General features: G+C 41.6%; 1 protein-coding gene across 10 annotated transcripts in view; it reads right to left on the bottom strand.

Annotated features, from left to right (window-relative positions):
- Positions 1-17,115, bottom strand: part of DOCK7 (dedicator of cytokinesis 7) — a 226,479-nt gene extending 209,364 nt beyond the window's left edge. For 6 of the 10 annotated variants that reach the window (XM_021096551.1, XM_021096545.1, XM_021096547.1 and 3 more), the window contains exon 1: positions 13,887-17,111. In XM_021096551.1, coding sequence (XP_020952210.1) covers positions 13,887-14,431 — 545 coding nt within the window. In that variant the 5' untranslated portion in view covers positions 14,432-17,111. Of the gene's footprint in view, positions 1-13,886 lie in introns of all 10 variants that reach the window. The other 4 variants (XM_021096544.1, XM_021096546.1, XR_002345166.1 and 1 more) reach the window with 3 other exon arrangements.

The raw sequence follows: 18,541 nt of genomic DNA, 5'->3' as shown, positions 1-18,541 counted from the left end.
AGTCTTAGATAGCATCAAAATAATGATCCATAAATGAAAAAAAATCGATGAGTACAGCTTTATCAAAATTTAAAATCTTTATGCTCCTAAATTTACCAAATAAGAAAATGAAAACAAAAACCAGACAAGGTGAAAACATTTGCAAATCATATACCCCATAAAGGACTTGGATCTAGAACACATAAAGAACTCTCACAACACAGAAACAAGATAAATAATCCAATTTTAAAAGGACCAAAAGATTTTAATAGATATTTCACAAAAAAAGATATGTGAATGGCTAATAAGCACATGAAAAACATCACTAATCATTAGGGAAATGCCACTTCATAAATACTGATACATGCTACCATATGAATGAATGCTGAAAAATTGTGCTAAATAAAGAAAGCTAGACACAAACGGCCACATACTACATGATTCCACTTATAAGATATGTTCAGAAAAGGCAAATCTAAAGAGAGATAGACACACAGATAAAGCATATGGGGCTTGGGGTGGGACTAAGGAGTCAACACTGTTTTATATATGCAAATTAATCTGATTTGAGTTTTCCTCACTTGCAACCAAAAAGTCTCTTCAATAAAAGGCTACTGAAAACGTAGTGAAGACATCCTGAGTGGTTGCCAACAGGTTCCAAAAGATGCCACCCAGAAGTGAAAGGGAGTTAACTCTCTGAGGAGACTGAATTAACTGATGCAAAACTGGATGCAGAAGAAAAGCAAATAGATAAATTTCCTATTCTTCCAGAGTCCCATCTACAGATCTAAGGAACTACCACCATCCAAAGATATCCTGTAGCTAAGCAAGCACACCTGCCAAACAATCTCTCTCTTACTCTTTGTAAAGCAGTAACCAGTAGGATAAGGCATCACCTTACATTGTTTCCCATCCTTCCCTTTCTCTTCTGATATCCTGGGATTATGTCTCCCCTCCCAGAAAAAGCCTCAACCCTCAATCCTTGTCTCAGTCTTTGTTTTCTAGAGTATCTACAAAAAACCTACAGTAACCATTAGGCTTAATATTAAGTGAAACATGGAAAGCATTCCCTTTGAAATCATAAACAAAACAAAGATGCTCAATAGCAAAACAATGTTGAATAGAAACGGTAGTAAAAATCTCTACAGTAATGCAAGGTAATAGCCTGCAGACCAACACACACACACAATAAATGAGTTATAAGGTTTGGAAAGGACAAAACACAAATTCTTGATTTTCAGATAATACAGCTATCTACACAGAAAATACAAAGGCCACAGGTCAGTAAGCAGGTTCACTGCAGCCTGATCTTCCCGCACAGATTGGTTCAGTCCATCCTGTTACAGCAGTTTCTCCAGTATGGAGTTGGAATATAAGGCCTTTTGAAAAAGACTGACCCTGTGTTTTCCTGAGAAAGCATAATAGTTCTGGTTGAATCAGTTCCATGGGGCTACTGCGTAATCTGAGGACTGTCCAGAGTTGAAAAGCCTGTGCCTGTATTGAAGAATCAAGGATTATTATTAAAATGTGGTAAAAAGAAACAGAAAATACAAGGGAATTCACAGGTAGTCTTCAAATTTACAAGAGTTTACCAAAGTATAGAGCTGAATACAAATTCTACAAAATCATCACATACCTAGGAATAAATCTAACAAAAGATACGCAAAAATGTTACAGAGAAAATTATAAAATTTCATTGTATGATATAAAGGAAACCATAAAAAAAAAAAAGACAACCTACAGAATGGGAGAAAATAGTTCCAAACAATGTAACCGACAAGGACTTAATCTCCCAATTAAACAAATAACTCATGCAACTCAACAGCAAAAAAAAAAAACCAATTGAAAAATAGGCACAAGACCGAAATACACATTTCTCCAATGAAGATATACAGATGGCCAACAGACACATGGAAAAATGCTCAACATCACTAATTATTAGAGAAATGCAAATCAAAACTACAATGAGGTACCACCTCGCACCCATCTGAACGGCCAACATTAACAAGTCAAAAATAACAAATGCTGGAGAGGGTATGGAGGAAAGGGTACCTTCCTTCATTGTTGGTAGGAATGTAAATTGGTACAACCACTATGGAAAACAGTATGGAGGTACCTCAAAAAAGTAACTATAGAACTACCATATGATCCAGTAATCCCATTTCTGGGCATATATCGACAAAACTTTCACTGAAAAAGATACATGCACCCCTATCTTCATTACATCACTATTCACAATAGCCAAGACATGGAAACACCCTGAATGTCCATCAACAGAGGAATGGATTAAGAAGATGTGATATATATAAACAATGAAATACTACTCAGCCATAAAAAAGAGCAAAATAATGCCATTTTCAGCAACATGAATGGAACTAGAGACTCTCATACTAAGTGAATTAAGTCAGAAAGAAAAATTGAAAAATACCATATGATATCACTTATATCTGGAATCTAATATATGGCACAAATGAGCCTTTCCTCAGAAAAGAAACAAACTCATAGACATGGAGAATAGACTTGTGATTACCAGTGCGGATGGGGAGGTAGTGGGATGGACTGAGAGTTTGGGGTTAGTAGATGCAAACTATAGCATTTGGAGTGGATAAGCAGTGAGATCCTGCTGTAAAGCACAGGGAACTATATCTAGTCCCTTGTAATAGAACATGATGGAGGATAATGTGAGAAAAAGAATGTATACATATACATACACATTATATATATAGGTATGACTGGGTTACTTTGCTGTACAGCAGAAATGGACAGAACATTGTAAATTGACCATAGTTAAAAAAAAAAAATACAAAAAAAACCAAGCTTTAGGGAGTTCCCTTTGTGGCTCAGTGGTTAAAGAACCAGACTATCTCCCAATTAACACAATAACTCATGCAACTCAACAGCAAAAAAAAAAAAAAAAAAAACAAAAAAAAGCCAAACAATGTAACCGACAAAAATCTCCCAGCAACAAGAAAAAAAAAACCTAAATACACATTTCTCCAATGAAGATATACAGATGGCCAACAGACACATGGAAAAATGCTCAACATCACTAATTATTAGAGAAATGCAAATCAAAACTACAATGAGGTACCACCTCGCACCCATCTGAACGGCCAACATTAACAAGTCAAAAATAACAAATGCTGGAGAGGGTATGGAGGAAAGGGTACCTTCCTTCATTGTTGGTAGGAATGTAAATTGGTACAACCACTATGGAAAACAGTATGGAGGTACCTCAAAAAAGTAACTATAGAACTACCATATGATCCAGTAATCCCATTTCTGGGCATATATCGACAAAACTTTCACTGAAAAAGATACATGCACCCCTATCTCATTACATCACTATTCACAATAGCCAAGACATGAAACACCCTGAATGTCCATCAACAGAGGAATGGATTAAGAAGATGTGATATATATAAACAATGAAATACTACTCAGCCATAAAAAAGAACAAAATAATGCCATTTTCAGCAACATGAATGGAACTAGAGACTCTCATACTAAGTGAATTAAGTCAGAAAGAAAAATTGAAAAATACCATATGATATCACTTATATCTGGAATCATGATGGTAGGATAATTGAGAAAGAATGTATACATTACATACACTTATATATATGGTTGACTGGTTACTTGCTGTACAGCAAATGAAGAAATTGTAAATTGACCATAGTTAAAAAAAAATACAAAAAACCAAGCTAGGATCCCTTTGTGGTCAGGTTAAGAACCGTAGGATCCATGAGGACGTGGGTTGGATCCCTGGCCTCGTTCAGTGGTTAAGGATCCCCATTGCTGTAAACTGTGGTGTAAGGTCGCAGACGCAGCTTGGATCTGGTGTTGCTGTGGCTGTGGCTTAGGCTGGCAGCTATAGTTCCGATTCAACCCTTAGCCTGGGAACTTTCATATGCTGAGGATGCGGCCCTAAACAAACAAACAAACAAACACAAAGAGGAAGATCTAAATAAGTGGAGAGATACACCATGACCATGAATTGGAAACACTGTAAGAATGTCATTTCTCCTCAAACTGATATACAGATTCAAAGCAATCCTAATCAAATTCTAATAGGATTGGGAGAGGGTTGGGGGGGGGGGCAGGTAAGATTAAAAATAATGAAAATTCAAACACTAAGAGAGCTAAAAAAAAAAGCTTTTCTACCAAATTCCAAAACTTATTATAATGAAAAATTATTTATAACTAGAGAAAAGATATAACTGGACAATGGTACAAATAAAGTTCAGAAAAAGACCCATAAATAAGGACACACATTATTATAGAGGTGGCAGGACAGATGAATGGGAATGGATAATCCATTCTGAAAAATTCCATAAGTCCACGTGGAATATGTTCCTAAATACAAAGGAAGTAACTAAAAAGTTTATGATAAATTGAATAAATATCTTAATACCTCAGGGTAATAAATTATTTCTTAAACAAGACCACAAAAGTACTAAGCATTAAAAAAAAAAAAAAAAAAAAAGGAGTTCCCGTCGTGGCTCAGTGGTTAAGGAATCCAACTAGGAACCATGAGGTTGCGGATTTGATCCTTGGCCTTGCTCAGTGGGTTAAGGATCTGGCATTGCCATGAGCTGTGGTGTAGGTTGCAGACGTGGCTCAGATCCCATGTTGCTGTAGCTCTGGTGTAGCCTGGCGGCTACAGCTCCAATGCGACCCCTAGCCTGGGAACCTCCAGATGCCTTGGGAGCAGCCCAAGAAATGGCAAAAAGACAAAAAAAAACCCAACAACTGGGTGTTCCTGTCATGGCTCAGCGGTTAACAAACCCGACTAGGAACCATGAGGATGCAGGTTGGATCCCTGGCCTCGCTCAGGGGGTTAAGATCTGGTGTTGCTGTGAGTTGTGTCTAGGTCACAGAGTAGCTCAGATCCTGCACTGCTGCGGCTGTGGAGCAATCTGGCAGCTATTGCTCCAAGTGGACCCCTAGCATGGGAACCTCCATATGCCAAGGGCGCAGCCCTAAAAAGCAAAAAAAAAAAAAAAAAAAACCCGATAAACTGCATCAAAGCTTAGTTTTCTGAAGACTCCATAAAAAGGATTAAAAACAAACCATAATGTTGGAAGTTATATTTGCAACACATGCAACCAATAAATGACTAATATACTGAATACATATGAAGTACTCACACAAATCAATACTAAAGACAGAATCCAAAAGGAAAACAAAGGAGAGGAGTTTTTGTTGTGGCTCAGTGGTTAACAAACCCAACTATATCCATGAGGACCCAGGTTCAATCCCTGGCCTTGCTCAGTGGGTTAAGGATCTGGCACTGCCATGAGCTATGATGTAGGTCACAGACGCGGCTCAGATCCCATGATACTGTGGCTGTGATGTAGGCCGGCAGCTACAGCTCTGACTCGAACCCTAGACTGGGAACTTCCATATGCTATGGGTACAGCCCTAAAAAGACAAGAAAGGAAGAAAGGAAGAAAGGAAGAAAGAAAGAGAAGGAAAGGAAGAAGCAGATAGACAAAGGAAGAATGGCAGACTATTTTAAAAAGAGTAAATTCAAATGGTCAATACCCTTGCAAAAGAGGGCTCAATGTCATTAGTACCCAAGCAAATACATATTAAAACTTTTACAATCATATAGCATCCTGCATCCACCAGACTAGCAAAAATGAACAAATTGGCAATACCAAGTGATTATAACTATGTAGAGCAACATTGTGGGAGTGTAAATTTCTACAAACTATCTTAGAAAACAGTCTGGCCACTGCCTAATAAATTTGATAATAACTAAAACTGCTAGGACAAGCAATAAAGACCCAGAAATTCCACACTTGAATATACCCTAGAAAACTCAGGCACCTATGTACCAGAATATAAGTACAGCAATGTTGATAGGAACATTACTTCTAGTAAACAAAATTGGAAACAACTAAAATTCCCATCTACTGTAGAATGGAAAATTGCTTTAAAAATGGCCATACTACCCAAAGCAATCTACAGATTCAACGCAATCCCTATCAATTTACCCATGACATTTTTCACAGAACTAGAACAAACAATCCAAAAATTTATATGGAACCACAAAAGACCCAGAATAGCCAAAGCAATTCTGAGGAACAAAAGCCAAGCAGGAGGCATAACTCTCCCAGGCTTCGGGCAATATTACAAAGCCATAGTCATCAAGACAGTGGGAACTGGTACCAAAACAGACTTACAGACCAATGGAACAGAAGAGAGAACCAGAGACAAACCCAGACACCCACGGTCAATTAATTTTTGACAAAGGAAGTAAGAACATAAATGGAAAAGAGACAGTCTTTTCAGCAAGTACTGCTGGGAAACCTGGACAGCTGCATGCAAATCAATGAAACTAGAACACACCCTCACACCACGCACAAAAATAAACTCAAAATGGCTTAATGACTTAAATATATAAGACAAGACGCAATCAAACTCCGGGAAGAGAACACAGGCAAAAAACATTCTCTGACATCAACCTTACAAATGTTTTCTCAGCTCAGTCTCCCAAAGCAACAGAAATAAAAGCAAATATAAACCAATGGGACCTAATCAAACTGACAAGCTTTTGCACAGCAAAGGAAACCAAAAAGAAAACAAAAAGCCAACTTACAGAATGGGAGAAAACAGTGTTAAATGATGCAACTGAAAAGGGCCTTATCTCTAAAACATACAAACAACTTACACAACTCAACAGCAAAAAGGCCAACAACCCAATTGAAAAGTGGGCAAGAGACCTCAATAGACATTTTTCCAAGGAAGATATACAGATGGCCAACACGCACATGAAAAAATGCTCAACATCCCTGATTATTAGAGAAATGCAAATCAAAACTACCACAATTTACCTCCTCACACCAGTCAGAATGGCCATCATTCATAAATCCACAAATAACAAATGCTGGAGGGGGTGTGGAGAAAAGAGAACCCTCTTGCACTGTTAGGAATGTAAACTGGTACAGCCACTATGGAGAACAATATGGAGATACATTAGAAAACTATACATAGAACTACCTACCACATGACCCAGCAATCCCACTCTTGGGCATATATCCAGACAAAACTTTCCTTGAAAAAGAAACATGCACCCACATGTTCATTGCAGCACTATTCACAATAGCCAAGACATGGAAACAACCCAAATGTCCATCAACAGGTGACTGGGTTAGGAAGATATGGTATATATACACAGTGGAATACTACTCAGCCATAAAAAAGAACACAATAATGCCATTTGCAGCAACATGGATGGAACTAGAGACGCTCATACTGAGTGAAGTAAGTCAGAAAGAGAAAGACAAATACCATATGATATCACTTATATCTGGAATCTAACATACAACACAAATGAATGTTTCCACAGAAAAGAAAATCATGGACTTGGAGAATCATGGACTTGTGGTTGCCGAGGAGGGGGGGGGGAGTGGGATGGATTGGGAGTTTGGGGTTAACAGATGCAGACTATTGCCCTTGGAATGTATTAGCAATGAGATCCTGCGGTGCAGCACTGGGAACTATGTCTAGTCACTTACGATGGAGCATGATAATGTGAGAAAAAAGAATGTATACATGTATGTGTAACTGGGTCACCATGCTATACAGTAGAAAATTAACAGAACACTGTAAACCACCTATAATGGAAAATAATAAAAATTATTATATAAAAAAGGAAAATTACTTTATATTGTCTCATTGTATAACTATATCACAATGAAAATGAATGAAATGGAGTTCCCATCATGGCTCAGGGGAAATGAATCCGACTAGCATCCATGAGGACGCAGGTTCGATCCCTGGCCTCGCTCAGTGGGTTAAGGATCCAGCGATGCCGTTAGCTGTGGTGTAAGTCACAGACATGGCTTGGATCCTGAGTTGCTTGACTGTGGTGTAGGCCAGCGGCTACAGCTCCTATTGGACCCCTAGCCTGGGAACCACCACACGCCGTGGGTGTGGCTCTGAAAAAAAAACAAAACAAAAAATTAATGAACTTCAAATACTTGTAACATCATGGCTGAATCTCAGACATAATTTTGAAGAAGACAGAAAAGCATACAAACATACAGTATGATTCTATTTAAATGAATTCAAAAACAAAAAATATATATTGCTCAGGGACGCATGCATAGGTAGTAAGAAAAAGAAAAGTTCCCATCGTGGCTCAGTGGTTAGCAAATCTGACTAGGAACCATGAGGTTGCGGGTTCGATCCCTGGCCTTGCTCAGTGGGTTAAGGATCCGACGTTGCAGTGAGCTGTGGTGCAGGTAGCAGATGTGGCTCAGATCTGGCGTTGCTGTGGCTCTGGCATAGGCCATCAGCCACAGCTCTGATTAGATCCCTAGCCTGGTAACCTCCATATGCCACAGGAGCAGCCCTAGAAAAGGCAAAAAGACAAAAAAAGAAAAACAAGGAAATAGTTATCTCAAATGTAAGGACAGCAGCTTGGAATAATATAAAGGAAAGGGTAAGATTTAGAAAAGAGGAGGCAGGATACATCAAAAATGAAAAACAACGAAACAGTTATAAAGATGGAAATAAGCAGAGCATTTGTAGGGGTAAAGTGAAAACTTTACCACTGACTAGTCCAAAATGTAGACTAGAGAATAAGCAACAAGAGAAGGACCAGATTATAGATGACTTTAAAATGCAAGCAGGGATTTAGATTTAACCCTGTAGGAATCCAATATGTATATATTTCTAAACAAAAGAACACCATAATAAAAGCTATGTTTTAGGGAGACTTCACTTATAACACGTTTGAATTAGAGAGGAAAAAGATCAGCAGTGACCTGTGGTCATCTAGAAGCGAAGTAATGAAAGATGCTCCAAGGTGGCAGGTGGCATTCATTCAAACACTTCTTATGTGTCCAGTTTACACAGGATTCAGTGCTAAGCACTGGAGATAAAATGACCCAGATCAGCCCACAAAGAGCTCTGAAAAGGAGTATAAAATAGGGGGAAACGAGGGCAAGCATGAGAAATTAAAAAAAAAAAAAAAAACCCACGGCAGCTCATGAAATCAGTGATGAAGAAAAAAGTCACGTGTTCCCAGTTCTCAAGAGTTCTATAATTCAAACACACATAAAGTACCATGGTAAGCCTACCATATGGCTCAAGGATTGATGAGAAAAAGAACAAGCAGAAAGGAGTCGTGACTATACCACATACATGTGAGAAATGTGACTAGAAAAGAAAAAGGAATGATTGGTTGGCAGCTAGAAATGCCAGAAGACTCAATGGTTCTTTGTTTTATGATGAGAAAGGCATCATAAATCTTATGGCTTAAGGGAAACATCCATTAAAGAAAAAAAAAAAAGAATGGACTGAAGATGCTAGAAAGGAAAAGGAAAATTGTGAGATCAAGGTTCAGAGGGAGGTGGCAAGGTATGGGGCTCAAAGTGCAATAAAAAAGGTAAGTTTGGGGGACAAGACACCTTTCAGGCTCAAGAGAAAGATGGTTAAGCCTATACCGGGCCAGTCATATGCTGAGGTTAAATTGAAGGACTCATGTGAGATGATCCCAAACTTTTCAGTAAAGACACGGTAGAGAAACAAGGATGATAAATAAGAAAAATTATTTGTATTAAACATCATTTCAAATGAGAAGACATTAATTAATAAAAGATCAACTCTGAACTACTCTAGTCTCCAACACTACTCTGCAGCTCAGGAGTAAGAAATGAGTTAGATGTTCAGCATTAAGAGTTAATGAGGTGAGGAGTTCCTGCTGTGGTGCAGTGGGTTAAGGGTCCCGAGTTGCCACAGCTACGGCAGAGGTCACAGCTGTGGCTCAGATTCCATCCATGGCCCAGGAACTTTCACATGCTGCAGTGCAGGTGTGGCCAAAAAAAGAAAGAAAAAAAAAAAAAAAGAGTTAGTATATTAAAAGGTCAGAGAGAGGTATATGTGTCCAAAGTGATGAAACAGGCAGCAGTGAAGTAGCTGATACAATATGGAAAGGATTGACTTTGGTCAGGAGTGAGATTACAAAGGAGACTGAAAGAATTGGGCCTATCCAGCTAGAGCTATGAATAGATTCAAGACGAAAAACCACAGAGGTTATAAATAAGCCTAGATCCAGGAAATCCTACTCATGTAAAATTTTCCTCAGACATAAAAGATCTGATGAAAGCCTTTCATTAAAATCTGCTTATTAGGCAGCAAAATGATACCAAATTAACAAAGACTAAGAAAGCAAAAGTACCCTTTGGGATGCTAACAGTGGCACTGTTAGAAAATCTACACCTACCACAGAAAATATTTTGCAGAAAGAAAACACAATCAGAAAGTTTAATATCTGAAACCTGAGGACTAGGGTTTGAGTCTCAATTAAGGCAATAATCTAATTCTCAGAAGGCATCAATTCCACAGCTGGATCATGGGAATAATAATAGTAAATAAAGGAGGAATAAAAGCAGCAGCTAACATTTTTTTGAAGACTTAGTATGTTTCAGCACAGTTCTGTTTGACACACACTATATCATTTAATCCTCAAATTATTCCTACTGAGGTTTTTAGCTCTGTTTTACTGATGAGGAAACCAAGACAAAGAGGTTAGATCAACCGCCCAGGATTATACAGCAATTATTTGGTATAGCTACAATTTCAACCTGTATGACGCGATCTGGAGCCACATCACATTCTTTATTATGTCCTTCTGCCCTCTGGGGACAATGCGGTAAAAAGTGCTTGAAGTATACACACCTGTTCATCATTACAGCTGAGTATCAAGTGACAAGACAAAATAATCCAAACAAAATCCTAGATCATTTCTCTGCAATCAACATTTTATGGAGTTCCCATCCCGGCTCAGCAGTTAATGAACCCAAGGAGGATCCATGAGGTTGCAGGTTCGATCCCTGGGTCGCTCAGTGAGTTAAGGATCCAGAGTTGCCATGAGCTATGGTGTAGGTTGCAGATGTGGCTCGGATCTGATGTGGCTGTGGCTGTGGTGTAGGCCAGCGTCTATAGCTACGATTGGATCCCTAGCCTGGGAAGCTCCATGTGCCACACATGTGGCCCTAAAAAGCAAAATAAATAAATAAATAAATATCCTATAATAATAAAGAAAAACAGTTGCTACTAATGGGGCACTTATTATCTAAAAAGCAGTGTTCTATGCACTTAACAGGTACTAATTTACTTAATCCTTACAACAATCTAGCAAGGTGAGCCCTACTATGAACCTCATTTTACAGGCAGAGAAAATGAGGGAAAAGTGAGAAGTACTTTGCCAGAGTTTACTCAATGAGTGCCAGGTGGTTTGTCTCCAGAGTTGCGCTATTCTTCCCCCAGTTGGAAAATAAGAAAGGAAACAAGAATTTATTCAGAGGTATTATTCAGCTATATTTAGTAACTAAGAGGAAAGCACCTTTCATTCACAATAAGCAGATAATAATTCATCAGCTATAGCAGTTTTATCCTTGGTCTTTCCTCCAAATTAAGTCTGTGCATAGACTATCTCATCTACTCTTCTGACTTCAATTACAATCTACTTGCTGATGACTCCCAAATCTAGATCTCCAACTCCAGCTCTCTTCTGCACCTTAAACCTGCACCAATGGCCTAAGAGACATTTCTTTTTAAATGCTCCATGAGCACCTCAAAATTAACATGTCCAAAACTAAATCGTCTCCATCCTACCTCATTTCCCATCCTCAAACCCATTCTTCTTCCTGTATTCCCTAATCTCAACTGCCTCCATCCTGGTTGCCCAAGTCAGAAACCTGTGTGTCATCCCAGACTCTTCATTCTTCCTCAGCCTTCCAAATGCAAACAATCATCAATCATTGCCATGCCTACCTCCTAAGTCTCTCTCTCTCCAATCAATGTATCTCTTCATTCCATTGCCTTATTTACTTTTATAACTTTATAGGGCTATATAAATTTGAAATTTTTGTTTTGAAAAACTGATTATCTTTTTTTTCTTGTGTTTTGTCATGTCCTATTTGAGAAGGAATTCCATGAATGCAGAACATTGTATATACTTCACACCTAACTCCCTTTCTTTATGAACATAGTGTTCTCAGAGATAAGCTGTTGGTTCTATTAAAGAGAAGTTAACACTGAGCATGCATGTCAAGTAATACATCTGTTTTTTAAACCACACTGTCTTCAGAAACAAGACCAGGCTTATCAGACACAACCTAGAATAGATTTACAAGGAGATCCGCTGAATAGCATTGAGAACTATGTCTAGATACTCATGTTGCAACAGAAGAAAGGGTGGGGGAAAAAAACTGTAATTGCAATGTATACATCTAAGGATAACCTGACCCCCTTGCTGTACAGTGGGGAAATAAAATTAAAAAAAAAAAAGAAAAAAAAAAGAAACAAGACCAAATTACTTTACAAAAAAAAAAGACAGAAGCAATAAGTTCCTATTAAGTCTATCCCAGCTCCCTAGGTTATACTACTCATTGTAAAGGCTACACACTGTACTAAACCCCTTACGCAAATTTCGCCATTTAACGTTCACAATTCTATGAGCTGGGTGCTGTTTTTTTTACCCATTTTCCAGATGAGTAAACTAAAGCTTAAGTAAACTTGAACAATTTGGCCAAGGTGCCAACTTAGAAAACAAGCCAGGATTTGAACCTATGTCATACGACTGACCCTAAAGCCTATGCTTTTAAGCACTTGCTATTTTGCCTCTTAAAGAGAAAATGTGTTTTAAAGCTCGAAAGAAAAAAAAAAAAAAAAGCACAAAGCTTAAATGAAAGAGATGTGAGTTTTAAATGAAAAACGTGCCAAAACAGAGTAACACTATGGAAGTTCAGGCAGTTAAGAAAGGGCCTGTTTGGTAGGTCCAAAAATCTTTTAAGAAATACCAGCAAACTAAAAAGAGCCAGAGTCACAGAAACACATTCGAGCGTTTCTTTCTTTTCTTGGGACATCACAATTAACAGAAATACGGTCTTATTAAAATAAGACATGTCAATGTCCTATACGTTAGTATATTCCACAATGAAAGTCTACAAATATTAGAAGCCTCCACCACAATTCAATTTTTAGGGAGAAAGGTGGCAACTTCCTCACCACCAGTAGGTAAAAGGGTCAGAAACCTCAACCTTGATCGCTTGCTTACTTCTAGACCCTCAAACACCAGTCAAAAGGCCGGTGTGTAAAGAACACTGCCTATCATCCATCTTCCTCTGGAGCTAAGAGAAACAGAGGCGCAATTTACATTCACACGCTACTAGGCTCAAGCTCCAGCCTACAATTCGGAGGACTGGGCAGCTGCACAGCGTAGGTGCAGATCACAGCTCTCAACTTTTCATTTTGGCCGTACGTTTTCAATTCTGGGTGCAGGAGCTCACTGTGAATTGGGCCCCTGGGTGCAGAGGATTCCTGTCAGATTTCTGGGGAGAGTGAGAGGCGTGAAGGAGGGGCGGCCTCCCACCCGCCGGGAGCCCGCCGCGCGCCCAACCTTTTGTTGGGGTGGAGACGCGGGCGGACCCCCGCACCCCCCTGGGGCTAACAGGGGTGGGCGGGAAAAGGAAAAAGGAAAGGGCCCCGGCCAGCCCGGGGGTGGGGACACAAAGAATTTGGGAAGCGCCGAACCGCCGGCTGATGAGCTCCCCCGCCCGTCCTTCAATAGCCGCCGCAAACTCCAGGCCCGGGCAGCCAAGGAGCCGGCGGAGGCGGGCGCGCGGGCGAGCGAGGTTCTCCGCGCCCCCCGGGGAGGCGCGGGCTGAGGGCTCGGGTCGGAGGGCAGCGCGAGGCCTCGGCGCCTCCTACGGCCCCGGCGCCTCCTGCGGCCCCGGCGACCCCATCTACCTCTCCGGCCAGCCGCCACCAGGCCGCGGGATCCCGGCGCCCACGTCGCCACACCCACCCGCCTCCTAGGCCCAGCCCGGGAGGACTCTCCTGCTCTTCCCCCGGCAGAGGCGGTGCGCCCCAAGCTCCAGATTTACCTGCTGATCTTCTGGGCGAAGGCGCGGCGCTCGGCCATGGCTGCTAAGGCGGCGGCGGCGGCGGTCTGGGCGCGGGCGGGCGGGCGCGTGCCCCCTCGCTTGCGCTCCCTCCCTCGCCGCCTCCGCCAGTCCCCGCTCCGGACCCGGGAGGCTGGGGCTGGCGGCCGGAGCCGGGAACGAGCCCGGCCGTAATGCTCCTGAGAGGCGCGCAGCAAGAAACCGCTCCTCCCCCAGTGCGTCAATCCCCACGGGAACCCGGGCTTCGGAACGCAGCTGCGACGGGAGGGAACGCAGGGGAAGAATGGGGCGTGGAGGGACCGAACCGCCAGCCTTGGTCGCCTGGCTGCCGCGCGGCCCGCATGACTGAGAGGACACAGAGAGAAGCCAGAGAGAGGCCAGCGAAGCAGGAAAATGAGATAACCGAGAGCGTGGCGGTAGCCCGGCGCTCCCGAAAAAGAAGGGCAGGAAATGGAAGATGGGCTTTGCCGGGGCGGACAGTGCTCTGCCTCCCGGGATGGCTGGGTCCGTGTTCCTGCAGCGCCCATCCCGAGCAGCTGAAAGCACTTTCTGTTCTGCCCCGACCTTGTGAATGAGGTCTAACCAGAGAAAGAATGGTTCTTCTTACAGAAAAAGAGCCAAAAGATCTTTCTCCTACTGAGGTAACAATAATAGTTGACTTGTGGGGCTAAACCTGGCACTGGATTAAAGTTTTACATGCATGATTTTACTTAATCTTCACAAGAGCCCTTGAAAGTAAGTTGTTATTATCCCCATTTTAGAGAAGGGGAATTTGGTTCAGAGAAACTAAGCCACGGGCCCCAAGTAACACAGATGGTGCCTCTTCGACTCAAGTTCAAGCCCAGGACCCAGGCCTTTTCTTTGAGGACAAATTTGTGCGTTGATAACACTCTTCCTCAGTCTATTACTTCCCCCTTTTGAATCTCATTTTCCATTTATATATGTTGAACCGGATGAGCTCTAATGTACTTTACATTTTGACCTCTGTTAAATAATCTGTATATTTACCACTCAAACTGCTCTTGCGCACCAAATCCTATAAAATAGGGACTAGCAGAAATCATGTTTTATTATTCTGTTGTATTTCCATTGGGTCTAGAATGTGTGGCTCCTAATGCAAATCTGCTAATTACTGATGTTACAGTGAAACTAAGAAATTTAGCTTGGTTTCTCATAGTACCTTTCTCTGAAGTGTTGCAAGAATTTAATATGTGGATTTATTTATGTATTTGCTATACTCTTGCTGTGTCTTGGTGAAGCCTGCTGGGTACTTGTTTTCCTCTCTTTTACAGTTGGAAAATCAGCAGTTTGGCGCCCTTAGGTCATTTACCCAGACACACTGAGTCAGAGGTGAAAGCCTCGGTTAGTCAGATCCATAACTTCCTGTCACATCCACAGTACTCTAGATTTCATTTATTCTGTATAACAAAGGCCCATTCCAGTGAAGATGGCCCAGTCAAAGAGGATATATATGTAGCTTCTCCCTAAGTTGTAGTACAAAGGTGAACTAGACTCAGTGCTGTTCTCGGTGGGTTTGAGTCCATTGGGAAAGATGAAACAGCTACTCAGACAACTGTTAAGTCAAAGCTACCACTGTATCCTGGCCTTTAAGAACCTCCAGGATAGGAACTCAGTCATACGCTGCCACTTCCTTACTATGTGATCTTGGGCAAGTTACTTAACCTCAGCTCTAAAATGAGTAATAACTGTACCCACTCAAAAGAAGATGGGGAGGATACATTGAGTTAATTCATGTAATATTCTTAGAGCAGGGCCTGGCATATGGTTCAGCACTATGTGTATTAGCTGCTGTTATTATTATCCCTGTTTTTATCATTAGGCATCCTACACTTCAGCTTGTCCTGGGTGCTTGATAGTCACTGAATCGTTTGTCTGCTCTCATGCTCCCAGCCAGATGTTCTATGCCTTTATCTCTGCTCTCCAAACATCTTTCCACTACTCTCTCAGAGAACTGACCACATTCTGCTTTGAATGGTTCTTTGTATACATGACTCACTAGTTGCCAAAGTGTCTGAAAGGACATTGCATGCACTGTGCAGCTTGCTGGGAGCATTTAAAGCAGGAAGAGGACAAGCAGGACCAAGCTTTAAGCAGGATAGACAGAGTCTGGGGGATACTCCAAGCCAGAAGAGTGGGTCCCACCTCTGGAGAAGAGCTGGCAGGCATCACAGACAAGTCCAGTGTGGCCAGATACCTGTGTCCCAACAGGGTTCCAATCTCAGGAAAATGCGTGGAACTCAACAGAGGGACAGATAGTGGAACTGTTTTGGCTGACCAGCATCCAGACTTTCCATACTACACACACACACACCTCAATCCATCAGTCTCAGTCACCATACTTCTATGGAGCTGAGTCCCACACCCCAGTTTCAAGGATAAGTGTGTGGCCTAGTTCTGGTCAAGCCGAGAAGCACATTCCCCTGGCTTCTGTGACTGGTTTGAGGGTAGGCACATGAGTCAAGTCAAGAGGGTTGGAGCCCGATCAGAACGAAAAATTGCGATTGCTATACAAGTGGCCTCCATTTAAAGAAGACCTGCCTGGGGAGTTCCCGTCGTGGCGCAGTGGTTAACGAATCCGACTAGGAACCATGAGGTGGCGGGTTCGGTCCCTGCCCTTGCTCAGTGGGTTAACGATCCGGCGTTGCCGTGAGCTGTGGTGTAGGTTGCAGACGCGGCTCGGATCCCGCGTTGCTGTGGCTCTGGCGTAGGCCGGTGGCTACAGCTCCGATTCAACCCCTAGCCTGGGAACCTCCATATGCCGAGGGAGCGGCCCAAAAAATAGCAACAACAACAACAAAAAGACAAAAGACAAAAAAATAAATAAATAAATGAAGAAGACCTGCCTGAGAGCGAAGCCAGACACAGCAGAGAGGAGAGAAAAGGATGGAAAAAGACGAACTTCTCATCAGAGAGCAGAGGAAGAGAGAAAAGTACTATCAGGGTACCATTCCCCTGCTTCCCGGAAAGATCGCCTCTCACTTACTGTGTCTCTTGACACAAAGTCATTGCTTCTTCCAGAGTAGCCAACTCTGTAGATTCTTTCTCCACCCATGTTCTGGTAAATGTTCCTTCCCTGTATCCTTATAAGTGTGGAGGTGGTACCAACTTTGTCACTTACCCTAGGTTACTGCACTATATCTATGATTTTGCTACACTCACAAGCTTTAAATAAACCCTCCTAAAGTTATCTTCTTTGAGTGTGTCCTCAGTTTCTTGTCAAAAGCTTTTGTTTTTCTTTTTCAACCACGCCCACAGCATATGGAAGTTCCCAGGCCAGGGACTGAATCCAAGCTGCAGCTGCAACCTACACCACAGCTGTGACAACACCAGATCCTTACCCACCATGCCACAGCAGGAACTCTTGTTGAAACCTTGATTTAAGTGTGATAAGAGTTTTGTTGTTGTACCAAAAAATGGGGGTGGGGGAGTCCTTTATTCCTTTATTAATGAACTGATACGAGGTCTGGAATTTACTATAAAAATAATCCAATATGATTAATGTCTAGTGGATATAGGGTTTCAGAATTAAAAGATGAAAAAGTTTGGGGATCCTGCCGTGGCTCAGCAGTTAACAAATCTGACTAGCATCCATGAGGACCAGGTATGATCCCTGGCCTCGCTCAGTGGGTTAAAGATGTAGCTATTGCCATGAGCTGTGGTATAGGTCACAGACGTGGCTCGGATCCTGCATTGCTGTGGCTGTGGTGTAGACCAGCAGCTGCAGCTCCAATATGACTCCTAGCCTGGGAACCTCCATATACCGTGGCTGCAGCCCTAAAAAGCAAAAAAAAAAGATGAAAAACTTTTAGAAATCTGTTGTACAACAATGTGAATATACTTAACACTATTAAACTTAGCACTTAAAAATGATTAAGATGGTAAATTTAATGTTATGTGCTTTTTACCAAACAGAAAAATGATAATCCAACATGGGTTTATGCTAATCATTGTTGAAACTGGGTGATGGGAACATGGTGGGGGTGTCAGTGGTGTCATTTCCTCATTCTTTCTAAGCCAAAAAAAGAAAGAAATCCCCAAAGTATTATGATGGGAGAGAAGACAAGTCGCTGATTGGAGGAGACAGAGTTGGAAAATCAGAGAGTGAGTCTATCACATAGCCAAACTAAAAGGCCTAAGAAGCTAGGGGTTCAGGAAATAAAGCAAGTAGAGGAGATGACGGTTCAAGGACCAGCTTGAAACCAATGTCAATGGTACACTATGGTGCCTTTCTTACTTTATTTCTGTGGGCTGGGATCTGAAACCTGCTGGGGATGATTGGATCTGGATCATTCTTGATGTTCAATGAGAAACAGTAGAATGGACTACAACAAGCAGAACCTGACAGAGAAAGGAGGAAGAAAGCATCAAAGTTCTAAAGAATTGTGGAGTCATGAAAGGTTCTGTCAGGTAGGAGACCCTATATGTTTGTAGGTTGTGGGGAATGACTAAGAGGAAGAAAGACAAATCGAAAATGTGAAAGAGATGCTTGATAACTTGAGAGGTAACTTTCATCTGCTACCTGGGGAGGGGGAAAAACAGATGGAAGACCACTCAGCATTTTAGAGGTGGAAGTAAGGAAATTCAGGGAGCTACCTTCAGGTAGCAACCTTCAGGTA

The sequence above is a fragment of the Sus scrofa genome, chromosome 6 (assembly GCF_000003025.6).
Source record: "Sus scrofa isolate TJ Tabasco breed Duroc chromosome 6, Sscrofa11.1, whole genome shotgun sequence".
Classification (NCBI taxonomy): domain Eukaryota; kingdom Metazoa; phylum Chordata; class Mammalia; order Artiodactyla; family Suidae; genus Sus; species Sus scrofa.
Note: the sequence above shows the minus strand (reverse complement) of the source record. Positions and strands in the feature narration are given on the sequence as shown.